The 27,570-nt window shown below is 42.5% G+C and overlaps 1 protein-coding gene across 2 annotated transcripts in view; it reads right to left on the reverse strand.

The window, feature by feature from the left end:
* cadm1b (cell adhesion molecule 1b) overlaps positions 1-27,570 on the reverse strand; it is a 135,194-nt gene that overhangs the window by 23,793 nt on the left and 83,831 nt on the right. The window contains exons 2-5 of one of the 2 annotated variants that reach the window (XM_061073591.1): positions 14,999-15,019; positions 9,236-9,382; positions 3,559-3,711; positions 678-815 (exon numbers count right to left, since the gene is read on the reverse strand). In XM_061073591.1, coding sequence (XP_060929574.1) covers positions 678-815; positions 3,559-3,711; positions 9,236-9,382; positions 14,999-15,019 — 459 coding nt within the window. Of the gene's footprint in view, positions 1-677; positions 816-3,558; positions 3,712-9,235; positions 9,383-13,068; positions 13,086-14,998; positions 15,020-27,570 lie in introns of both variants that reach the window. The other variant, XM_061073592.1, reaches the window with a different exon arrangement.

Raw genomic sequence — 27,570 nt, forward strand, 5'->3', positions numbered from 1 at the left:
AGCCACTCTGTGTAAATACGATATGACTAAAATGAATATCCTCCCCTTGCTGTACAATAAGGCCATAATGAATAATTGATGACCCCTAATCATAACTGAGAGGTAATAAGGTTTTTTCACCAACCCCGATTATAAACCCTGACAGCCTGCAGCTGGTCAAAGCCCTGAAATGAGTAAAATGTGCAAAGTTCACATTCACCATGTGTACATACAACACATTTAGGGATGTCTAGGCTTAAAAGCACAGTCCATCAGCAGTCAAGGTGTCACAGAGCTAAAATATTGAATCTAAACCAAATGGTTGATATGGAAATTAGAACATGAAAATGGCTTAAGGTCATATGTTTTGAAAAATGTATAACATATATAACATGAGCTTGGATTGCAGCTCTGAATGCTTATTTGATTATCACATACTGCAGGGATAAGGGGATTTGACACACAGGTAAAATAAAAGTAAATAAAGAAACAACTCTCTTCCACCAGCCCTATATGCCACGTGTGATCATCTTCCAATACAAGTCAGTTAACATAATCAGTAGAATACACGTTAATGTTTTTCCAACAGAACCACATTTTGCACACAGAGGAAGAGCCTCCAGAGAACAGGGTTCCTAGAGAAGTGGACAGGCCTGGACATTGTAAAGCAAACTGCGGGAGGCTGTTATTCTACTGACCTGTCAGTTCTTCCTCCCCTTTCATCCATCTGATGGAGGCAGCTGGCTTGCTGCCCATGGCTGTGCAGGTGAGCTCCGTCTCATTCCCCTCGCTGACCACATCCTCGCGGCTCGCAATGATTGGGCTGCCTGGCGGGACTGACCCACAGAGACAGAAAGACACCAGCACCACGATATTAACACACAGAATTGGGTTGACACTTAATAATAATAAGGGCACTTAATGCATGGGTGCCTGTTCCTCACCATTAAGGAATCAAGTCATTAGACACTGAATAGATCATCAATTAATCACAATTAAATTTTACATTAATAAATGTCACAAAAAAGCTAAAAGGAAAGGACATTTCAGATCATTGGGTTTGAACAGCTTCTCTGAAAACAGAAATCTAGGCCTGTTTATACTAAATCTACATTAAGTCATTGTTGGAAAATTAATATCCCAACATGACTTCAACTGTGTAACTTGTCAATGTAATTGGTAAAATAACAGTAAAGTAATGACTACTTCCTGTGTCCTATTAACATGCAGTTAACGATGTAGTGTGAGTCTTCTCTTTGCTTTAACATAGCTGTCCATTCCCCCCTCACTTGTCAACAGCCACCTGCTGGATGTTACTGAGGCGAATGTTGGGGATTTAAAGCTGTATCTTGTAACTGAGACATGAACAACGACGGCTCACGCAGAAACGTGGAGGTGCTTAATGATTTGATTTTAAAATAACAACAACTTCAGGGTCATTTCTCTCCTGCTCTCTGAGCTGAAGTGGATTCTAGCTCATTTAATGGCAATAATGAACGTATGAACTGACAGCGAGTTCGGCTAAAGGATAGTGTAGGTGGATACAGGGATGCCTCGAGTTAAATGCTAATTAGCCTGTTAACATGGTATCATGCTGATGTTAAAGAGCAACACTTAAACTTGCCACCCTCCACTTTCAAATGCACATTTATATGTATATGCACATGTAATAAATCTATTTCTGCCATATTTCTGTCAGTTGCATGCTCCCTTTGGAGGTACGGGTTCGTAGAAGGAAATTTAAATGCTGACCTAATGGTGCTAGATGAAAAGTCAGGTGATTTCTTTAAGTTTTTTTCCCCTTTTCCACCTTGTTATTGCTCCATCTTTGGTCTCTACCAACACATTAGAATTTTTTGTGTAATACCCTGTGTTCACCAGCTAGTGCATTTCCAGACCTGTAGTTCATCTATCCATCTATAGCGCTCTTTTGGAAGAGTTTCTAAACCTGCAGCCTTTTCCCCCAGCTTCTTTTCACGTAGAAAAATCCAAGCGGATCAAAATGCATCAAAACAAACCATGTGAGAAGGTTCATTCACCTCATTGGTCAGATGTCTGGATCAGGAACAACAAGGTAAATATATGAGGAAGGTCTCCAGTTAACGTTTGTTGATTGAATGCATCATTCAACCCCAGAATGCAAATTTTACCAGGCTAGAGGAGTAATTTGGCTGAAGCTTGCAGAATACATCTGATAGTTGGTCTTGCTGGAGGTCCGATTCCGTTCCCACCACAAGTGAACTGCTCCAGAGTTTGTTTGAGATTGGGCTGTTACCCCCCCCTCCTCTAAAGGGTCTTTGTGCGATTGTTTTGGTCCAAACTCAAGTGCGATTACTGTGTTCACACCTGCACAAACGAATCGCACCAAGGGGGAAAATGAACCAAACTGAAATACTGGACTGAAAAGTGCAGGTGTGAGAACACCCTGACTGGCGTCTGCTGTTTGGAGCTGAGCAGGTAAACTTCAATGCTTTTCAGAGTTCTTCTCTGAGAATTGCTGCTTGCTTCAGCCGCTGTGAGACCAACGCAGTTTAACAATCAGCTGAAACTCACTATAAAGCTCAGTAAAGCCGAGTGGAGTTTCACACTGGAGTCCCAATTCTCTGTAAGTTCATTCCCTTTGTCACCGTCACATTATTTTCACTTGTCTTTTTTAGTAAAAACGATGGTTCAAGAGGAAAGGTCGAAAATCATAAAATATGAATCCTGTAGGGATATCTGTACAAAATGTGATCCTTCAAACAGTTGTTGAAATATTTTAGTTTGGACCAAGTTGAACAGATATACTCACATAATAACCTCTTATAAATAAACAGAATGAATATATAATGTATCTACTCAATGATATATTAAATCATCATGACTCATGCATCAATAAAGAATTACTTAAGGATGTGTTTCATACCCTCATTATGAAGGTTTATTGAAAGCTATATGTCAAGTATGTGTGATTACAACATATCGTTACATGTAAAATCTACACATACTGTGGGAGGGCTCAGTTTCCCCTTGTCCACATTAGCATTAGCGCCACAGCAAACTTGCTTAGCTCCAGTTACATGAATGCAAAACGTCGGTGGGGGGGTTTACTTCAAGGACTCTTCAATGCAACCCATGGTTCAGAAAATACCGCAGCTAGGTTTCAATTGTACAACTAGAGTAATTACTTTAAAGTGCTTTTAATTCCTTTCAATCCCCCAGGATGTCTGCATGTATAATAAAGCTTAACTAGAGTAATTTCGCTGCAAAGCATCAAAGTGTGCCACAGCTGACTCTCAATAGGGAATCGTTTGGAGCAGCCAAGTCAACATTCACCGGGATTCACAGAGTCAACACAGCTGCCAAAAGCAGCGCGGTCTGAGCCATCAGTTTCAGCATCTGCTCCTCTTCGTTATGCTGTCGAGCACCGCGAGGGCCTAATTGGCTGACATTTTGTTTCAGTTGCTAAAGATAACAGGATCAGAGATGACTATTATTTCATATCCATATCTATAATGGAGCAGGAATACAATGAGAGTGTGTGAGGAGGGGTGTGATCCGTGCGCAGGGGCTCACGCGTGCACCCTCACGTGCACCTACCCAGGACAGTGATGTCTGCGTAGGCTTCCTGAGGAGGATCCGTGTAGAGCTGGCACACGTAGCGTCCCTCATCGGAGAGTGACACATTGGACAGAGACACCCGCAGTTCGTTGTCAGAGAAATTCACCAGCTGGAACCGGCTGTCCTTCAGAGCTGTGGGGATACATGTGAGACAGAGACAGTGTGGATACAGAGGGCAGGGACACAAACGTGAGACAAGGAGTGAGAGAGCGAAAAGGGAATGGGGAGCGGAGAGGGGTGAGAATGAGAGAGGAGATGGAAGAAGACAAAGGAGTCGGGAGGAGAAAATGAGAAAATGAGACAGTGGCAGAGCGAGGTGTGTGAGTGAGTGTGGAGGGGGAGTGCTGCCCTTTTGTGGGCTTTCTCCTTAATTGAGTAAAAGAAAAGTGAGTTTGAAAATGATTCATAGTTGATTTATAAAGTAGCTTTACAGTCCACGGAGCAGCGGCAGAGACAGGGAAGTATGAAGAGTGCTCATGAAGACTCCTAACAAGCTAGGAACTCTTAAAATGGGCTGCTGCTGGTCATGGATGGATGCGTCAAACTCACATATTCCAGATAGAGGAGAGGCATTCAAACATACATAATGAATTAAATCACAGCGGCGAGGTAGAGAGGGTTGGATGCCTGAAACTCTAAATCAAGAGCAGCCAGGAATCTGTATACTAATGCCGGTATAGATTGGCTGAATTTTCTTTTAATGTTGTCAAACTAGGTTAGCCGTCTTTCTCTGAGTCTTCACTCTCCCTTTTCATTCGGCCCACCCTGATCCCCGAGCAGTCTTTTACATAAACAGCTTTGGTTGACTTGATTGGGAGTCCTTTTGATGTTTTGACCTGCCTTCTTTATCAAGCCCTCTCTGCATCTGTCGAGCTAATGAACTCTATTCAGGCCCTATTTACAGCACGGGGAGTTTGTTATTCACGTCAGGATTTACGCTGAACACCATGATCATTACCAAAGGTCTCGGGGCAGCGTCAACATGAAACCTCATCCCCCCCAATATAATTTGAGTGCATCTTTGGAAGTCGCTCCTCAAAGGGAAACAATGACACTGATGTGCTTTGAGAGTCAAAGCACCTGCGAAGGAGGGAAACCCTTCACTTCTGCGACACTGAATGAAGTTAACACCTCTCACACCAGGCTTTACATGAAGGCTGCACAGCATCTAGCATTTAATAAATATTTGATAGTTATTATTTGGGCATATTTTCACCTCGATGTATCTACAACGTCTTCGCCATATCTTTTGGGATTGATGGTTTGTTCTATTAAAAAGTAAAACAAGCCCATGACAGTTTCTCAAGACTCAAGAAATCACATTTAATTGATGCAATCGAAATCAGTCACCTTATTTTTACAGACGACAAATATAAATATATAATATTATATATTATTAATATATTATATATTAAATATAAATATAAAATTATATCTTTATATACGATTAAAGATTATGGATTAGTAAACCTGTTCTTGGTTAATTGTATTTTGGTGAAGAAACTAAAGATCACATGAACAAATACATTGTTCTGTATTTTAATTAACCTATATGTCATAATCAGTATTTTCAGTGAGCAATAACTATTTATTTAGTCACGTGACACTTCATAATATCATGTCCTGATAACGTAGTGGGTTGGACAGCTATAAAATGACGTCAAAGCAAATATAAATCTCCATAGAGCAGAAGGGAGATACAGACCTTTTTTTATTAGATGTTTCTTATACACAACACAACATTGAGCAATAAGTTATGATGCAATGCTAGGTAGGTTAGCTGAGTTTTGAAGCTCACACAAAGAAAGAAATGAACAAACCCAACAAAATAAAGGTAAAAGGTTAATAAGTCATCAATACAAATTACCTCTTTCACAAGTTTGCATTATTTTTATATTGTTGCTATATTGTTTTACTGGTCTTTCTAAAAAAAGAAATTAATCAGAAAGCTGCAGCTCATTCAAATTGCTGCTGCTTGAGTCCTCACTAAAAACAAGAACAGCTCATTTCACTGCAGTTGTGAGATCGGCTCCCTGTCTGTCAAAGAATTGACTTCAAACTCCTGCTGTTGCTTTATAAAGCACTGAATTGTTTAGAACCAAGACATATTTCTGATCTCCTGCTACGATATGAACCATCCAGGCCCCTCAGGTCGTCTGGAACAGGTCTGCTTTCTGTCCCCAGAGTCAAAACTAAATATGGAGGAGCAGCGTTCAGCTTCTATGCAGCGTTCAGCTTCTATGCTCCACATATGTGGAGCCAGGGAACTGCAGGTCTGCTGCTACTCTTAGTTCTAGAATAATCAATAATGAAGACTTTCCAGGAACTTTGGTTAAATCGAATGATTACTCATTTCTTACTCTGCACTGTTATTACTCACTGATTTCTTAATTTATTTATGTATTATATTATTCTCTATGAAACACCCTTTAATTCTTTTTATATTCTCTTATGGTGCTTTTACAGTTTCTCATGAAGCCTTTTATATGTCAGAACTTTGAATTGCCTTGTCGTTGAAATATGCTACACAAATAAACTTGCCTTGTCTTGCAACAAGGTTTTCGGGTGCTCCACAACAACAGCGGTTAAGTATTTGAAGCAAAAAGGAGAGACGTCTTTTGGAGGCATATTACTTTAAGCATTAAACCTTTGTAACACAAAGTCAGACAATTCCCGAGGCAAGATGCAGTGAATAAATAATGGTCTGATATTGCATCACCATCCACAGAGGTCCACCTTCGCTGATAAAAGCTCATTTTTCCCATTTCAGATGACAACTCTGCCGAATTGCATGTCATTTTGCATATATCTAGCAGAATAAAGGGCTCATCCCAACCAGACTCGCTCAGCCTCTGTGCCTATGACATAATTCATCTTTATTTGCTGCAATAGAAATTTGGTTATTGGGCCGTCAGTGGTACTGTGAAGCTGCTTCCATTCTGATATTTGTTTGCGTGGGCTGCGGCGGCTGCTGCTGCTTCGCCCGTAGCTGCTGTTCTTGTAGCGCCCGGCGTATCCCTGTGTCACTGCTGTTTGCTTCCTTGTACACAAAGAGCTGCTACTGTGTCGAGCGGCCCCTTTGACAGGTAACAATGGCAGCGGCTGAAGGGGGGTCCCCGCAGAACCGGCAGCCCTTTAGGAACAGAGCCTGGAATAGAGCTGCCATGGGGTTCACTAGACCCCATTACAAGTAGCACAGACATTAGACAGCAGCAGCAGCCTAATAACATTCGGCCTCCTGTCAGAAATCAGACCTATATTGAGATCTAATTGAAGATAAACTAAAGCATTTGTGTTTTGAACTGGACAAAGGCGCTGTATTGACTCAGGCCGAGAAAATGAAATGTTTAAAGGTCCACATGAAGCAGCTCAATAAAGAATGAGAAGGACACGGTTGTCTTTTAACTCATGGAAAGATTTTTTTAACAGTACAGAGCTTATATTGATTGGTGCTAGGGTGCAAGAGCTAATTATTCACTGTAGCTTTTTCAAACCGAAACACCCCCCATCTCGATCTACTCCTCCGTGCCTGAGTAAATACTTTCAAGATGCAGAGCACAACGTGACCTATGCTTTACATCAATCCATTTTCCTCTGCCATATTCTCAGGCAGCTCGGGGTATTTTATACAAATATGGCGAAGATGTGTACTCAAACTCCCCGGGTGCTCCTCGCGAGTGAGAAAATGAAACGCACGTCTCACTACCTAGACTTGTGAAATAACAGCTGGGATGCAATATAGTCTGAAATAAAGGGTGTTTCTCATTCACCTTGAATCTTGGCTGAGATCCCAAATACAAAAAGGGGTAAAAAACACAGAGACAAAAACTTGGTTTAAAGTAGAAGTAGCCCATATGCTCATGCATAATCATAATGTTCAATATTATCCTAATCTAAGAGATTATCGCTAAAATCGAACAGTGACAAGGACACACAAGTATTCCCCATCCTGGTGGCACTGTGAATTATCTCATATTAATCTCGTCGTGTTCTGAGCTTAATGACTTGTGCAGAAGAGTCAAAGAGTCAAGGGCAGATGGAATCAGGTTTACCCGCAGACTCTGACCCGAAGCTCGAGCTGATCTAACAGTGATATCTGATACGTTGGCTTTAATGTGGAAAGAAAATAATAGGATAGAAAAAAATTTACAGTTGTAGCAGCTTGTCTTGTGTTACACGTTGTAACATACAGTCTATGGTTGTAACACAACTGCAGTGAAATATGCACAAAGTTTAGACTAAGCTTGGTGACACATGTTGAGATTATTCAACTACAGATTTGATCTTGAGGTGTGACACCAGACATAGCATTTACCTCTGAGATAGTTTTCATTATCAATAAATTTTTTTCTCTGCCGATCAATTAATTTGTTTGGTGTGGTGAAAAATATCTATTCCAGCACAGCAGAGCCCAAACTGTCTGGTTTTGTCGACAACCCGTCAGAAATCCTGAGATATTCAGACAAGCAAATGCAGCAATTTGAGCAGCTGGCGCCATCTTTGTATTTTTAGCTCCCCTCCACTCAAAAAAAAGACGTGTGTAGAGAGCTTGAGACGAAGAGGCTGTTGTCATGTTCATCTGCTGAAAGGAAACGTTTCTCTGTGTTCACCTGAAGTCTCAGTTTAAGACGTTTGGTTCTACACGCGGCTTCTCTAACATCTACATCTGGCTTGGAGACAATAGTGGTCAATTACGTGACTAACGAGTGTGATGTGGAAACTTCTATGGTGCTCATGCACACTGACAATGGACTTTTCAGTGTCTGGTAGTTAAATATAACAAAGAGTATTTGCATATTCATAGATTTTAATAATAACAACTATAATAACTTTATTTTTACAACACTTTTGAAAATTAACTTTTCAAAGGGCTTCATGAAGAAAGACAAATAAATGAAAGCAGGAGACAAGGGAGAAGGAATATACTGTATGTAGTCTAAGAATTTTTTTAAAGAAGAAAAAACTGGGTCAAAGTAATTATTTTTCAAAAGTTTCATAGGTCAGGATTAGATTTTTAAGACAGTTGTAGGTAGTTTTTATGTTGATCAGTTAATCCATTATTTGACTAGTTGTTTAATCAGTCATGTATAGGAATTACCTAATTAATTCTATCATGTTCCAGCAACAAAAGGTTTTGGTATCTGAGAAAAGAAAATGTTATGGAATGATAAATAACTCAGTGGAATGCCTGCAATATGTAGATTTGGTTTTTGCTTATTCCAGATGTGGAGGATGAACTAATTTACACAAAACTAATCATTTCTGTCAGAAATGATATCATATCTCCAGTTTCCACACTATACCAGCTATCGTCAGATCCTCTTCCATCGTCTTTCCATCCATACGCTTCATGTGTTTAGTGGCTAAAGGCTGCTAGCTTCCTCGCCGCTGCCATCTAGGCCGTATGGAACAGTTGTGTGCGATCATTTTTTCTGCCCTTATAGTATGTGGATGCACAACGCTTGTGTTCATTGAGCACAATGTGTCCCTGATCACCTTTGCAAGTGGTTTGGCCGGTTGCATCACAATCTGTCGGCAATAAATTGCTGGTGCAGTTACACCTGCACTTTCAAGTGGTAAAGCTCTGCCTGATTGCAATCCAATCACCCCAAACACATTGCAAGGTGTAAATGGAAGATGAGGCGCGGGCACTTACGTCTAACATCTCTGAAGTAGATGGTCTGCCTGTTGGGGTTGAGCAGCTGGATGACAGAGTCGTCGTTGTCCATCACTCTGCAGCTGATGGTGGCCATCTCCCCCTCGATCACAGACACGTTGTCGGTTGCCAGGTTCAGACCGTCGACTTCACGAAAAAAGACAAAGAAGACAGATGGCAGACTGACATTTCAAATGGCAGACAAGCATCCCTGACTTGTACAATCAAATATTTATATGTCTTACTGTGGGGACTGCGTGTCAACACATGCACAGGGTGAAGATATGTGACTCGGCCGTGTGTAGATTGTCTGTTTGCAGTCATGTCTAATCCTTTTAATATAAGAGCCATGTGCAATGTTTGTCACTATTGATCTCCCCCAGCTCAGGGTGGGCCCTGTGAGTCAGTGCCAGATGGGCTGTTAGCTCTGCTGCCCACAAAGGTAGAGGGAGAGGGTAGGAAGGAAAACAGAGAAAGAAAGAGTGTAAGAAAGTGGTGAGTAGTGGATATGGCAGAGGAGAGGAGGGGAGGCAGAGAGGGGGAGTTACAGAGAGAGGAGAGCAATGAGCCAGACTGGATGCTGTTTATGGTTAAGCTTTATCAGAGCCCTCCATCTGAGGTTCCATGTGACCAATGTGTGCTCAGCGGTTCTGTTCTGTATTTCCAGGAATAAAAGTCTAAGTCCCTCTCTGTACACTGGCATTGTTGCCACACACAGACCCTGGACCTTGTCATCGTAACTTACACGCGACAGCAAACCCAACACAAAAAGCCTGGATTTGTCCCCGCCCGGTCATCCACGAGAGAGAGAGAGAATCAAAAATCACCTTGTGCTATATTTATCTGTCAGGAGCCAAAAAAGCATAAGGAGAATGGAGAGCATGTTTTAAACGTCTTAGATTCACACCAGCGGTAGAACAACACTCTCAGCCTCAGACCCAAGAAAACATCAGAAGCACATTTGCATGCCCACGTTGTCAGACACCTCGATTGCATTCTGACATTTACAAAGTGGAGGGAAGAAAAAAAAAAAAAAAAAATGCATTTTCAGATAGTGATAATGAGAATAGACAGCCAAACTAACATGATTCAAAATGAACTCGGTGAACGCGGCAAGAAATAAGAAATTAACCTCCTGTGGAGAAACGCTCCTCAGACCTGTCTGATGCAATGAGCTACCCATTTCATTACAATCTGCCGCCGGCCTCAGGCTCAGAACAAAGGGAAGTGGCAAAAAAACACCGTCCATTAAATGTTTACCGTTAATTCATGGCTGAGTTTTAATGCAGATTATATTTGATGATTGTCAATGTGAATAATTTAAATGTACAATGTGTTACTTTGGCCTCTAGGAGTTTTTTAATCAGCAGTAACTAAAGACCTAGTTTGACGCCTTTATCGTGTTCGCGGATGAGGTGATTTGTTAAAGTTTTATTGAGGTTACTAAGAAAAGTGACGAATACAAACAATGGAAGGAAAAAACTGTTCACTGGCCAACTGTGTGTAGCTCCTTCATCATACTTTGTTTGCCCCGGCAGTTACAGCAGAGAAACACAGGTGAAGCGGATTCGACTCAAGTAAAATGAAATTGTGGATTTCTTTTTGTTGGAACATTTTTGGAAACGTTTTGGATGATGTAAGCACGCGAGTCGTAGAAATAAGTAATAATAGTTCTTGTTGATTTTACACATATTTTAAAATAATTGTTAAATATTATATCTTTAGTTGACAAACAGGACACAGACATGAACCTAATTAGTGGGGAAATAATTTAACTTTTTACCCCCAGTTTTTTCAAATGACGTGTCATGGTTGCAACGACCAAATAGCAAAGTGGCTACTGCTATCAGCCTGGCTACTGTCCAAAGCCAGAGGCAAACATGAAAATCCCAATTTGAACTTGAAACCCAGTTCTCTGGATTATATTAAGAAGTGGGAACGTTTTGTTACCGACTGATTTAAGTGGGAATAGAGCCAATCAAGTGTCAGTTTTGAAGAACCTTCATGTCCCGGAGCTATTGCCATTGTCTGACTGCTATGACTTACAGTTTTTAGAGTATGTTGACTTGTCAGGTGCAACAAAAGTAAAAGAGTAAAACAGGAGATTGTAAAGGTCAATGGGTGTTGATGTCAGCAGGATGTCTTCAGAGTTTGTTCTCTTACCAGATGAGAACACTGATCCCAGATGAGACCTGAACAACCTCAGAATAGATCCAATGCCAATGTGTTTTTCTGCAGGCGGTGTGGTAATGGTTGTGGAATGATTGTGGTTCTGGCAAATACACTGGATAAACCAATAGTTCATCTAACCTTCAGAAGGATGCAAAGGTTAATGCCACAAGGCCACAGCCAGCAGCCAGCTAGCCTAGCTGGGATATTACCATTTACCTTTTTACAAGGAGTTATGCTATTACTTGGCTGGTCTGCTCCTTTTTTTTTGCACAAGTTATAATGTAATCGCTCAAGAGCTGTAGAGATGCTTGCATGTTTGGTCGCTTTCGAGCAAAGGTGGTTTGCACCTGTTTCCAATGTTTGTGCTAAGTTTAGCTGACTTGGTGAATATTTACCATAAAAGATATGAGACTAATATCAATTTTCTCATCTTAATCGCAAAGGGAAAGTGAATAAGCATAAATCCTTAAAACTGTCTCACTATTACTTCTCAGTAGGGTTCAGGCTAACGCTTCACTTAATAAAAAATGAACATTAACTGCGGGTCTGTGAAACAACATGAACTCAGGTCATAAAATCAGACTTGCGACATGCCCATTCCACACCGTTAATTTCCACTTTGCTACATATAGGGCACAATATTTCCTGCACTGGTATGAAACACTGGCACTAGACATAAATCTTGAAGTGCAGGGTCGTCCAATATGGATTTAATTCTGGGTTGGATCCAATGTACTACTTTACTTCAAAATCAGTATCCTACTATTGGGGGCTTGACAGGGAGAGATGATACATACAGATATGCTGTAGACAGGCTGTGCTAAATTATAAATGTGCAAACAGAACACAACTATGTCTTATAATAGAAAAATGTTTTTCCTCATAGCTCCTTAGAAACGTGGCTTGGTGGGTTGAGATTTGAGAATCAATGAATTAGTGAACAAATTATAGTTAAATAAAGTGCAAGATAATCACGGAACATCAGAGATAATACTGGATATGTGTGGTCATACATATGAAAGTCTGAGCTGATGTCAGGTGTGCTCAGCTCCTCTGAACGTGCACGTAGCGACCCTGGAGATGAGGCAAGAGCAATGCAAAGTGTTTTGATGTCTATTTTATTTCATTGCTGTAAAAATAATATATTTGGCAGCCAAAACGGCAACAGAGAGCAGCCTCAAAGCAAGGTTACGCTGCTCCCAATCTGCTGGACTGAGAGAAAGGGAATGAAATAGATGAATTCTCCATAAGGTTTAGCAGCCCCAAGCAAGGTTGGTACCCCTCCAATATTCCAGCCTAGGCTCATCTCCAATTCAAAACACACATAAATAACGTCGCTGTGATTAGCAATCCCATCAAAGTGAAAACAGGCCACTTTGAGGAACATGGAGGGCTTTCGCAATTGGAGTAAACATTTTCAATTGCCTCTGCATCCCGGTCATGATTGGGTGCAAATGAGGGGAGGCAGTCATTAATTCTGGGTAGTGGGCTGGGATGGAGGGGGAGTGGGCAGAGGCATGGCACAGATGACTGGCTGATAAATTCACACTCATTCCAGCAGCTGTCTGGAAGAGTAAAGTGCCTGTATCTCTACACATGGCTGCCCTCCTGTTCCCCGCATCACAACATACTGAATGAAACAGTCAGAGGGAAATACAGACCTTCAAAAGTCTGTGCTCTCTCTGAGGAGATGTACAATCTGGTGTCGAGTGTTTGGCAGGGAGGCCGGGCTCATCAGCCGCACTCAAAATGCAAAGCAGCACCCGGCCTGGCCACTTTTGAGAAAAAGTTGACGAAATCAGGAAATATTAGCGGAGCGGCTCCTCCCTTTAGAAGTTTGGAGACAGGCACCTTTTGAATCAAGTTGGCTCCGTCTTTGATCTGCTCCCTCTTGTTTGGACATCAAAAGACATGAAAGAGGAAGCAAAGAGCCGGACAGCCGACCCCCAATTCCTCCTCCCCCGAGTCAGCGCTGTCGTGTCCTTTCAAGGAACAACCAGGACTATAGACAGTCATTAACAATAAAAGTTTCCCCCTCTCCGTCTCTGATGATGCCTTTTCACCGCCGCTTGTCCTCATCCCGCTCAGTCATTAAACCCTGATCCTGGTGATGAAATGCTGTTTTAAGGATGTTCACAAGCGAGAAGGCTTCTGTCTCAGGGTATAATTAGCACTGTGCCATTTCTCAGAGATCCTTCGCATGGGAAGGTTTCAAAAAATAGTCATACCCACTAATTTGACCATCTTTCGACTTTTTTTTTTTTTTTTTAGAACCACAGATAAGCTCTCTCAGAGGCTCTGTGTAACCGTTTGTATAGGGATGCTACCACATGACTAGGAAATAAGGATGTTTGACCTGAGAAACATTCTCTTATTTTACCAGGGGAAACATCACAGGGTGTTGATTTTCTGGTATAAAAATATACAAGTTGTGTATCTTAAGTGATTGGATACCACATTCTGAAGAATAAACACCTGGCAAAAGAAAATGTTCACAACCAGGCAATGCAAAAATTGACTTGTTTTGACTTAGCACTAGAAAAATAATAATTTCTATAAAGAATTTGTTTCAGCTGATAACTCCATCCTTTTAAATGTTGAATGTTTTACTTTACTGCATTAGGACATGTTCCAGGCCGACATTTGTCAGAGAGGAGTAATGCACCTCACAACTTCCAACTCTAATCAAGTAAACACATTTTAGGCAAAGTGCATTTAAGTCCTGCAGCGATGTTGCTGTGGTTTGCTCCTAGATGAGGAAGATGAAAGTGTTTTGCACGCTGTTCATTTATTAGAAAGTGGTACTATTAATGTGTTTTCTTACTTCTTGGCTTTTTGGCTAATTTAGCTTCAACACTAGCAGCCAAAACTACACAATTACTTTTGTTTAACCTCAGACCATGTTAGAAAGGACATTAAGAACAACAGGGTTAGTGCATCTGTTTAAGTGAAGTGCTCGTGTGCAGACGTTGGCGCAGGGAGAAGAGAGATACACACTTACACATCATGACAACATGTGCTGAAAGAGCCAAATGTTATTTGAATATATTCTGTTGCGAACAACTCTATACGAGAATAATTGTTTAGTGAATAATTTGTAGCCATTTTTCATTCTTTCTACATTTAAAATGGTTAAGTCCACGAGCAATAGTGGAAGAAAGAAACTTCCTCGATGTTGTTTTGGCTTGATAAGAATATTCATAATTTGACTATATATATTTGTACATGTACACATATTTGACTTTTCGAAAGAGCCTTATTTTGTAACTGAAGATCTGTGGTACTGTGAGTAACCTCAGACCCCAGTGAAAGTGTCAAGAGGACAACAGCAAACTAAAGTGGCGACCACATAGCCTGGACAGAAATTTGAAATCTACATGTGGCAGTGTGTTGATGTGAGAGCAGAGAATAAAAAGAATGGATTGTCACTGTGAGTGCATGTCTCTCTCCTTCATAACCAGCCATTCTTGTAAATATGCACAGATGAACAGGCTGCGATGGACAGCCAGACAACAGACACCGATAGACGCGAGCAAGTCCAAATGAACAGCAGGTAGTGAAATATAAAAAAAAGAGAGAAAGAATGAGTACCTGTCACGGTTTCAGCAGCTCCTGTTGCAGCGCAGGCGAAGATGAGAGGGGGAGAGAAGAAAACAGACAAGGTGTTAGCTGACAGGACGTAAGCAGGGAGTCACTTTCCACTGGTAACACAAAACTGCCAGGTGCAAATTGCAACTCATCAAATGAAAGCTGCATATATGCTACGATATTTAGCACAGATTAAGAGAAATACACAAAAGGGCATCGTGATGAGCAAATTCTACAATATCCCAAATCCTGACATAATGAGCCACTTTCATCCCGTCATCCGTTTACCCTGTATGTTTATTTAATATGGAGGAACAGAGGGGATATGTGGACATTGTTTCCTGCCCATCGTGTCCCTGATTAAGATTCCAGCCAGCCCTGCTATGGAGCAGCCACTGCCTGGAGATGCTCCCCTGGGACCTGCAGTGTATCCTGGAGAAGAGAGAGCACCCATTCGGAACAGTGCCCACCCAAACTGGCATCTCACAGGGCATGGGAGACTGGCATGTTCCCAAGTCCCTGCAGCAGTGCTCAGGGACTGCACCCTCGGGAGAGCTTCCATCATTCATTGTCTGCTATTCATAAACAACCCCCCCCCATTTCTCTCCCTCTCTCTCTCTTTTTCCCACATGCACACACACCTCCTCCCCCTGGCCACTGCCGCACGTCCATATCTACATTTATTCCATTTCACGCACACTATTTTAATATATTGACATTCCACGCTGACTTCGGGGCTTCGCTGTGAGCAATGCAAGCGTCAGTGCTGAGCATACAGTCTGTTGAAGTGACTGCCTGTCACACTTGTCATTGCCGGCATAATAAGGGTGTAAGGTATGACACATGTCCTTGTTACAGGCCTTTGTGCATTTTCAATGTGTCAGCGATTCCCCCGGGACAAAAAAGTGTGAGTGACAAATCACACGCGACGGGAAACAACTTTTGAACATTGTCCAGGAGTCGGCTGCGATATCAGGCTGTCCAGTGTCAGACAAACCTCTGTCTTTATTGTGTGATAATTGAATGTAATGAGACTTCTGAGGCTATTCTGCTCCAGCTGAAAGCAGTTTGAAGGAAAAGAGACCCGGAGTGATTGAGGTTGATAGCCGGTCTGAAACTCGGAGCCTGAGCGAGCGCTCCGTATGCGTCCCAGTCCAATCAGCCCCCAGGACAGCCCATAATGAGGCTTTTGAGCTGCTTTAATTGCCAGGTAATTATAATGTTGTAGAAACATTATGTAAATGACTCATTATCATCTTGTATGTGTAGTATATCTGCCCTCATTTTGTGTTACTTTGTCAGGAGTGTAACCCAGAAAAAAAACGCATCAGCCGGATACTGGGGCATCTCAGCGTTTAATCTTGTCAACAGAGGTCTATATATAAACAGAGGGACTTGTGATATAGTGCGGTGACACCTTCCCTAACCCTTCACTATCATCCACTTCCTGCTGGTGGCCTCTGAAAGGCCTATAAATAGCTCTTGTGGCGCCTCTGCCGCTCCCCTTCTCTATTCTGTACCTGCAGCACATTAGGTAGAAGTTATGAGGTGCCAGCTCGCCTGTGATTAGATGTCATGGCTGTCGCTCTGCTTAGACAGCGCTGATAGACAGATTTCTGGGGAAAATGCTTGTGATGGCATTCGTGCCAGTGCAGCCATTGCACCAATCTGTCAATCACGCCCGGGGATGAGAGCAGACAGGCCAGCCGTCCCTCCAAATAATGTCTGTCCTTGTCTCCTCACCTCTTTCTCCTTTTCATCCCAATCTCATTCTCCCGGGTTCCACACAATGAGCAGCATTATGTTTCGGAAACAGAAAAGTGTAGCATTTTCCACTCCCCATCCACCGCGATGCTACGTTTCCTGCCACAATACATCACGTTCTCTGTAAGAGCTGAGGGCCTTCACGTCCTGGTATTCAGCCATCCGTGTTCAACCCACTGCCACCCCGATGAATCCTTAATAATCTTCACTATTTTTCAGCTGCTGAGGCAAACTCAGATCTCTGGAGAGTGGGTGTCTGTGTGGTGAGAGTGGCACATAGCCTCCCTCGCTCGCACGCTCTCTCTCTATCGCAGCTCAGTAAAAGCAGTGGGGTAACACTAATGAGACAACATTTCTCCTCAGTACTAGTGCGATGCCTTTGAATTAATGCTCCTCCTTTCAGGTAAAACATTCCCTTGCTTATTTCATGCTCATGATCTGCGGCGTGTTGCATGTCAACCAAGTCTCTGATCGCAGCGCATTAGAGGACACAGCCGAGTCGGACGCTGGGACTCTGTAGTTCCCCATAGAGATCCACACTGGGTACTGTCTGATTGTGTGTGTGTGCTGTGCTGTCTCACTGTGAGCAGCCCACTGTGTTTTCATTTAATTAGAAGGATCAAAGGTGGGCTTCAAACTTTTTTCTCCTCTGAGGAAATCGGACGGAGCAGCGAGCTCCTGCAGAGTGAACCGAATAAACAGGGACGACTTCTTAGGTCAGGATTTTCACAAAAGAAACCAATCAAAGAGTTTCAGCTGTCCTCGCCAAAAGAAAAAAAAAGAATTTCCAGCACCTTATGCTCGTGTTTGATGTCGGCGATAATTATTTTCAAATCTGCTTTAAAGAATTGCATGACAACATGTTACATTGAAACTCAGACTGAAATGCCCTTTGCGTATGTGAACTAGTTCTGGTGAGTTTCCACAATGTGCAGAGTTTTAAAATCAGGCTCCTCACTCGGTCCGTCTCAAATTCCATTAAAGAGATGCAAGCCCTTAATCTGTTAATTAGTTAGTGAGCAGGAAATTAGTCATCTACAACTTTGAGAAACCATTAATTAGGTTTAAGTCGATAGGAAAAGTGCCAAATGTTAAGAGACTCCAGCTTCTCATATGTGAATATTTTCTGGATATCTTAATCATATATGATGGCAAACTAAGGGTTTTAGGCTTTAGCGCTGTTGTTTAGACAAAAGAAAATGTTTTCATCTGGTGTTGGGCTGTTTCTTTTCCAATTTTCTAACCTATCAATAACATTTTCAGAAAATAAGCATCTGTTTAATCTGCATCAAATACCCACTCACCTACAAATAGGAGAAAAACATGCAACAACAACTACTACACCAGGGGGCTGAGGGTGGGTGGTGTACTTAAAAATCAGTGAAGTCAATTAAGCATGTTATTCAATCTGTAATGTACATTAAAAACCAAAGTAAAGCTCAATTAACGATGCTGCCGTGATTTATTTATTGTTATGAAACTATCCAATGAAGCTATTATGTATGGCAGCAACAAATATATCACCGTTTTCAAAACTCTATTGACGACAGATTGATTCCCAAAGAGCTATGATAAGATTCTTCTCCCCAGGAACGCTGGTCATCTCCGGAGCCGGACTACGAGATTCCAGCAGGTGGCTTCTCACATCTCAAATCTCAAATTTCCAAACATGGTCGAAACCTAAACATTTCCTTTATTGCTTTAAAATTACTCCCCATATGGTCCTGTTGCACTTCCAGTATGGCATCTTGTATTATATTTGTTAATTGTATTTGTTTGTAAATTTGCATTTGGTGCCCGTCTGGACTTGGAGCTTGTTTTCCTTAATGTTTGTGCTTCCACTCATGAATGTGCTTTGTCAGTAAGTAATTATCAGCAGCTCTTCTCAATCTGCTGACCGAGCAAGTGAACAGGCCTAGATTTGCGATTGCTTAACTCTAAACCAACAAGAACAGAGGTCTGCTCCCGATTACATAATAATGATCTGGTCACATGTCCACCCATCCAGGTCCATGAAAACGGAGAAACCTCCAGCAATCAATAAAGACTGCAATATTATTGAAAGCTCTAAAGAAAACCAGAAAGTCGACTTTGAGTTATTGTTCTTTCCAGGTTCATAAATGAGGTTCGATGCCTATTATTGGAGAATTGAATTGTAATAAATCATGCATTTATACAACCTCTGAGGAGTGTTTTCATTCCGCTGTAAAAACTGCTGTTTGTGCATTCTTAAATCACAGCGCTAATTTAGCTGCATCTTACCCACTTCTGCTTCTATCACCTCTCGGGTACGGCTTAATCCACCCTGAGCTGTCAGCGAGGTATCAGAAAAACGCTCACCTGTAAACAGCACCGGGAATATTCAGATTAATTCCCCCCTGAGAGTAGACCACAACATATTTATCCGGTCGGCTTATAGGAGATGCAAAGCATGTTGCTGCTTGATAAACTGTAATAAAGAGGAGATTTAGCAAATATCCCCATAGAGGTGGCTAATTGCTCACTCACCGTTGATTGAATATGCTTTGTGAATGTCCAATCTATGACCGGAGTGTTTGTGTTGTGCTCCCCAGGACACCTGTAGCTGCAGACAGCTTTTAGGTCGGGAGATTAAGGGATAATCCTTCAGAAATGCTGGAAGATAAAAAGCAGCATGGAATTTGGTGCCCTGGCTCCTCTTAGCTAAGTGCTATGAGTATCTACAATTGCACATAAATACCAATAGATGGACGTCCCGGTGAATCAAAGGCTAGTATTAAGACGTTTCAGCATCAGTGTCGTCTTTGAAGACAATGGGAGCCGTGTAATCTCATTGGTGAACCTGGTCTTGTCACTCACCGCCACACATGAAAATGTCTCTGCAGCTGACAGAGGGGAAAAGAAAAAGCCAGGAGCCACTTTAATGACAACTCTGTACAGCTCAGGTAGTGTTCGCCTCTCACAGCGGTGTCAAGACAAAGAAGGAGCGCTAACACTTTTCTGACAACTGTAGACGCCAGGCTGTTGTTACACATAGCCTCAAATAGACAGGCACCGAGCTCTCCCTGTAACCCCCCCACCAACACCACAAAAAAAACAGCGTCAAAATGCAGACAAAATAGAAACGTGGTACAAATAAAGCTTGGCTGCTTAATATCACAGTGACGCATATATCAAAAGGTAATTTTACATAATGAAACAACACTATTCTACCAGGCAGGATGTCTCAAATCAGCATAATACCAGACAGGAGGAGTATTATAGTAATACACTATTAAGTCACGCTGATTGTGACAAATGCAACAACTTCAGAGGTCTATAAATCACCGACCAACTGCGTTCGCTGGGAGGTACAATGATTTTCTTTTTTCCCGACGAGGCACAATCATCCACTCTGTTATGTTAACAAGACTGGTTGACTGAGCGCGGACTTAAGTGAAGCAGCGGCAATGTGCTCTGCACCCTGAACCATTCAGCGGGGACAGGATTCAAGCTCAAAGCCGAGACAAAGCTTAACCTCTGGCAAAATGACACATCACATCTCATTCAGATTGTCTCTTGTTCGGGTGAAACTGCATATAAATCCATGTGGTTTGTTCTCTCAGAGGCTGCAGGCTCTGAGAGGCCTCTTTTTCTGCCCTGGCTTCAGTTTAAAAAGACCGGTGCAGCAGGAGTGCAGCGTTTGATACCACAGGAGAGAAACCGAAGCTCAGAGTCTGATCAAAACACACGCAGAACGATTCAAATCAAAGCCTCCAAACAGTCGTGAGGGAGGAATCCTTTTTTCTCTCCCTCTATCCTGGAGACACAGAGAGGCACCCCCCCTATAATGTGGTCTGTTGCCAGGAGAACTCACATGAGCAATGTTAACAGAGGCATGGTGTATTTGTGAGGGCGTGCTTTCCAGTCTGGCTGCCAGCATATCTGCTAACTCACTGTGATCGTGCGTACATCTGCACCAGCGTTTCTGTGTGTGTATGTGGGTGAGAGAGAGAGAGGGAGAGAGAGAGAGAGACAGAGAGAGAGAGAGAGAGAGAGAGAGAGAGAGAGAGAGAGAGAGAGAGAGAGAGAGAGAGAGAGAGGTAATTAGGACATTAGGAGAAGCTTCTGACAGGCTTGTCATCGCCACAGCCTGCCCAGTGGAAAGGAGGTGGTCAGAGGGGTAAGTGGGGGTCCGGCAGGGTCAAGAGACAGCTGCTGCACCACCACTCACTGTCTGGAAGCTCTCAGCGAATATTAAACCACCGGGGCCGCGGCCAAGACGCTTTCTCATTTGTGGAATGCACAAAGTCCTTTTCACGAGGAGGCTCCATCTAATTTATGCCACTGTTATAAAAAGTGCTATTGTTTTTTGTCCTGAAACAGTCAAACATAAACATAGAAAGACCAAAATAAATGGCGATGGCATCAAGGTAATTGAGGTTATTTAGTAAATCTGTGAATTTAGAACATAACGGACGTTATTAACACACACTTTTGTTCCTAAAATGATTAATCTGTGTGGTCTCCCACCTCCTGTGTATGTGTCTCCAGCAGAGAGAGGCTCCATTATTACAATATGAGACATATTAAATACATCCCCCGAGGCTGATGACCTTGGCGATGACATATACCATTAATTGTATTGATAGATTATTATCATCACAACAATAACGTGGCTGCTTTTCAGCCCCACTCTCCATAACACCTGTGCCCATTCTCTGGCTGCCTCAGCTCGTATGCTCATAATCACATCTATCAGCCCAAAACATTAACTGCATCCTGGGACACTAAACATGTCCATTTGTTTGCAGTTGTAATGTCTTTTGTGCGCCTCAATCAGGCACCTGTCAGACACACACCTGCTACCTCAGTGCAAAGAGAAAAGGCAGAGTGGAGGCCTTTTGTTTCCTCACAGAGTTTATAATCAGAACGTTGTTTCCAATCTTCTTCCACCATTTTTCTATTTCCCATTTCCCTTTTCTCAGTCAAATCACTGCTATCAATCAGGTGCGCGTTTGAGAGGGGAGAGAGCCCAGAGAGAGGGAGGAAGTGTGTGTGTGTGTGTGTGTGTTAGAGAGAGAGAGAGAAAGGGGGAAGTTCCTTGATGGAACCATCTCTAGCCCCAGGCCTCATTAGTCAGAGACTGCAGGAGGAAATATGTGTATGTGAGAGGTTGGTGCATGTGTGTGCACGAGTGTGCTCTAAAAATGAGTACTGGTAGCGTGAGTCTGTCAATATGACGCCTGTTAACGTTTCCCATTCCATCCAAAGATGCACAGCGGACATTGAGGTACTCCAAATGGATACTCAACCCAGTTAGCAACATCACATTTTGCCCATTCTCTCCACTGTGCTTACTGATGTTATGGCGGGAACGATGGCCTGTAAGGATTCACAAAAAAAAATTCTGTGCAACCATGACAACAGCTTCTCCGTATCAGCACGCCGGGCGATGAAAGCATCTCATAAATGATTGCAGTCGTCTGATGTGGCAATCAATACGAATCAAACCTTAACAGCTGCATAGGCACAAGCCGTATTGATCTCATGTGACAAGAGGAGCTCGCGGTGCATCGACATCTCTGAAGAGAGTCAACTTCTCTGCTTTGATAGTCTGTTTCACTGAACACGCCGAACATTACCGCAGAAATAGCACAAAGTCCTCTGTAAACATTCATGAGGCACAAATTAGGCAACAAATACGGAGAATGAATAAAGGATGAGCAAACACAAGTCCAGATTACTGCCAGCGTGGCAATATGCTCGATATTTTACGGCGTGTATTGATTATATAAGAGATCTATTTGAAGTGGCCGTAGCAAATGGCAACTATAGTAAATTCACAATGGCAGGGTAATATACGGCTTCACTGCTCTCATTTATTCACAGCTTGACATTTCCTCCCTTCCACAGAGTGTGCTCTAACCGTGTGCCAATGGCCACATCATTTAGACTGGACTTGCATGAATATTTAACATTAGTGCCTGGATCGTAGCTCGCAGAAAATGAATTATTTCTAGTGGGCTTTGCAGAGGCACCGTGAAAAACTCTCACTCTGGTGATGAATCGCTGGAGAGTTTATGTTGTATTAAGCAGGCAAAACAAATGGATATCAATCATTTGAAGCTTTGCAGCCACACATCCCTTCCTGCCTTTCAGAGATTCTGTTGCTTTTCAGAGGGAGACGTTTCCAGACTTGAGTGTGTAACAGAAAAGAATCAGACTTGAGTTCACTGGCGTTTGTTGACAAGACAATGACAGACTGGTGATGTATCAGCTGGCAAATGATCAGCCAATGAGAGGCTTTCACAGAAATATCGTTATTGGTGCTCATGTGTACAGAATAAACAATGCAGAAAAGATGTGAATTGATGTTTACAATTTAAAATAATGAAAATGTCTTTAATTGAGGTTGTATTTCATTTAATTTCTTTGTCATACTGGTTTGATAGGAGGATCCATTACTATATATATATATATATATATACATATCAATCTATATATTGGTATTCAAAATTTTTTAGCGTATTATCTATATCAGCATTGGCTCCCAAACGTCAACATTGGTCAGAGAGTGTATAAAAACCGATGCTTGCAATGATTCCAACTTGTGCAGTGGGAAGCAAAGCAATACATGTATACACGTGACACAATGGGAGTAGTCAAATTCAAATGCATCCATACAAAACATAACAGAACTAGTGGATTATATTTCCAGGTCTGAGAGGATTTCTACTTGATAGAATGGTGCAATCATAAAAATATGGAGCAATGGTATTAAATAGATCGCTCTTTGAACATCATGACGCTCCAATGAAGAGGGAAGAGTTGGGACAAGCGGATAGAGATATATGTCATTCTGTCAGACAATGTAGAATAAGGAGGATTTTCCAGACGTAACACCACTATAGGGGATATTCAGGAAACCTTGATGTTAAAGAGGCTTAACTAATGTAGTCCATGCTGAGTTATGATAGAATGAAATGAAGCATGATTCAGCATTTGTGTGACCTATTTTCGCTTCAAACCTCAGTGACTGTGGATGAGGTTGAGGGAGAATTTCGTTTCCGGGGTTGTCGTAAATTCTTCAGGTACAATTTAATGAAAAGCAAAGATAAAGTTGTGCGATTGTTCAATCACTTGTAAAAGAAGGTTCCAGGTTGATGTTTGAGTGAATCACCATTTATACAACCTACTTCAAATAGTGTCTGTGCAAAGAAAAGGCCTATTGAGTCTCAGACCACTGCCATGGAGACACTATGTGAGTCCTGTACAAATGGAAGTGGAAAAGAATCATGCTCCTGCAAAATTAAGAGATTAAACCTAACACGGCAGAGAGAAGGAGCTCTCATAGATGATTAAATCAGATCCTTGTGCTTCTTCTTCCTGTTCGGAGTTTGATTTGATTGGTTATCTTAAAACCTTAACGCTGGTTAATTGCTAGTTAATTTGCCTCTCATAGCAAAACAAATAACCCTCCTGTCTGCCAATCATTCATTTAAAGCCTCATGTCTAAACTCAGTCGGCTAAAACACACACATACGCACAAGCGAGTGCCCAAATCGGCAGTGTGACACTGAGTTTACCGATTCTCAGATGACTTGACAGTTTCATTAGGACAGATTACCGTGACCCTGAAGTTTTAATCTTCCAGATAAAGTGAAGCTGTTTTCGCGCCATCCTCAAGGATGCACTTCGTTTCCAGCAACATCCGAGCTGAGAAGAGATTTGGCCTTGCTCAAATACAATCGGAATTGCTCCAATTGATTAAACAGAAACTGGCAGGCTGAACAGAGGCGAGCGGAGTACAAACCCGTCCACACAGCCACCGGCAACTGTGGACACAAGATTGAAGGTGAGATATCTGTGCGCGGCCTGGCACCTGAGTCGGATAGATAGTCCCGCTTCCCAGGCAGGGGGTGGTCAGATTGGAGACAGGCTGGGTGGCTATGCCTGTGTTTCCCCTTCAGGTTAATATTTTATGGACGTGCGATACAGTTCAGATGGCAGTCTGAGATGACTGAGAGTCGGTGTGCAGGCCGCGGGAGTTCAGCGATTTATTAGAAGGGAGGGAATGTGGCACAGGGGAGAGTGAGGCTGAATCTGAGAAATGTGTTAGTAGCTGTCAGGGTGAGGAGTCTCAGAAACGACTCGAGTTTGTGCTCGCACTTGTATGCATGCGCATGTTGGTGTGTGTGTGTGTGTGCATGTGTGTGAGATGAGTGAGTGCTATCTGCAACCCGAGCCCATTAAAAAGCAGAGGCACCGGCGGTACAGATGTGTCTCTCTCTGAGCCCAACATGAAACACAGAAAACGGCCTCTTTGATCATTACCTACCTGTCAGTCTGCCCTCCGCAGGGACCGCCTGTTACGACTGCTGATGTGCCGCACTGACAGGCCAGAAACACACACGTAAACTCATGCGCATTTGAAAAAAGAAAGAGCGAGAGAGAGAGAGAGGGAAAAAAAACAGCGTTGCTATCAGTCTGACTGGTGCCGGCATTCAAACTCATCCCTGAGGAGGTATAACCATGACGACCAGTAGTGTGGGCAAAGCACAGGTTTATTATTCTATATTTGGATACCAATTAGCCTCAGTGGCTGCGAGGCTCGCCGGGGTTCACATTTGCCACAGTACCAACGGGCAATTTAGTCTCCGATCCCTGTGATTGTATGTTTGTTGAACGTGGGATGAAACAGGCAGAAACCCATGTGATCAAAGGGGGAGCGTATCCACAAGCGCCGAGTCAAAAGCAAACAAGCCTTTCCAAGTTCATTTGTTTGACTCGCTGCATCTACGGCAGACATCCCGCGATCTGCTGAGAAGATTTGTAGACAAACAGGAGACATGACAGTTACATGCAGGTCAGCATGTCCTCCCTGTGTGAGTTAATCACTGCTCCTCCCACAGTCTACAAACTTATTCATGTGTGTTCACTCTCTGAAATGTTGCGTCTTGATTTTAGACTTTTTCTTTTCTCTCCACACTTTCCTCCCATGCCGGGCGGCACGGTGGAACAGTGGTTAGCACTGTCATCTCACAGTGAGGGGTGCACAGTTTGAACCTCAGCTTGGCCGAGGGCCTTAATGTGTGGAGTTTGCATTCACTGTTTGGGTTTTCTCTGGGTACCCTCCTCCCACAGTCCAAAAATATTGGGCTAGGTCAAATTGGTTAAATTGGAGACAGTAGATTGAATAGAGTGGTGTATGTGAGTGGCGGTGGACTAGTGGCAGAAACTTGGACTACTGGCAGAAAAAGGTTTCTGGTTCGATGCTGGTTCGACTCCACGGAGAAACAACAAAAACTTACCTGGATGCAATAACAACAAAAAAGACGAACCTGGATCTGTCCAAAAAATCAAAAGACTATTCTCCCTACCCTGTCTAGTGCCCCTGAGCAAGGCACCTTACTCCCCCAACAGCAGAGGACACATTTCCCTCAATTGCATGAGTGTGTCTGTGCATGTTTGTGCATGTGTGTGGGATAAATAAAAATGTATCTTAAAGATTCACCAAGCTTCATTTATGGTTGTTTGTGTCTGTGTGTTGGTCCAGCGATACACTAGCAACCTGACCTGGTTGTACCCGGCCTCTCACCTAATGTCCACTGGGATTGGCTCATACCTCCATTAAGCTGTATAGATAATTCTCAGTTTCAACACCTATCCAACGCAAGCATAGTGTCATCAGGGGCGTTGCAGCAGGGTAGGAAAAGCTGGCAATTACCCCCCCACCCCGAGAACAGCTAATTACTTTGGACTACAGCAACAACTAATTTGAAAATGGTCAGCTATGTATGAGAGACTGCAACAACACCACAGTCCCAAACACCCTAATGAGACCCCATGCTACTAAACTCTTGGGATTTTAGACTTTATTTGGTTTTGGTTAGAAGTCTAAATGTGTGTGTATGAATTCTCTGGGATGGCGGTGGAGGTTTGCACTTTACTACTTAACTATTATTCATGTGTATACACAGCATGCATTTTGGAAGATTGGAAGGATGTGGTTTGGTATCATTTGGTGGGAACAGGTCCCTGAGGCCCCCTTCAAACAATTTGGAAAAAGATCTTGGTTATTGTGAATAAACTATTGTGAATTTGCAATTGGGGTTTGAAAACGTTAGACAAAGGTCATGGTATTAATTAACGCTACAATATGCAAGTTCTGGAAAAGAAGCTGCTGCTGGCTCGACACTGAGAGGAAAACCATTCTGCTCCGTCCTTCTCTCTGCTCTGCTACACTCTCGAGAGGAGCAGCGGACTAAAGGCACATTAACATATTGATCGGCAGTTGTTCACTCCCACCCCTGCTTTTGGCCTCCTCTGATTGGTTAGAAGAGCGATGCTAGCTCAGAAACTTTCGAAGGGAATATCTCTGCACCGTTCAGCGATGCAAGGCCACGGACGGCTTTCACAGCACCTCTCCACATTGAGATATGTTTTGGAACATATTTCATAAAAAGGAAATTTTCGAAAAAAGGTTACATCCTCCAGTTTCAATACGAAGGTCTGTGACAGGATGTGACAAATTGTGGGCTCACGACTAATGCACTACACATATTTTTTTACCGAGCCACTTCAAACCTTTACAATGCGCCTCACTCAGCCTTGGCATTGGATGTAAACTGTTAACTGTGGATTCTTATAATATTGACAGATTTGACCTGAAAAAGGACTCGAACTGAAAGAAAAAATTCTGCAGTTACATCTCTTTGCAGAAATATTATTCTGCCTACTCTGGACAAAGCCAGGAAATACAGCAGTTGTTTGAAGGGCAATTTCCCACTGATAGAGAAGGTACAATGAAAGTTGTAAATTTGGCAAAACTTTGAGGATTCTCTACTTTC

Source organism: Limanda limanda, chromosome 6 (genome assembly GCF_963576545.1).
Source record: "Limanda limanda chromosome 6, fLimLim1.1, whole genome shotgun sequence".
Lineage (NCBI taxonomy): Eukaryota > Metazoa > Chordata > Actinopteri > Pleuronectiformes > Pleuronectidae > Limanda > Limanda limanda.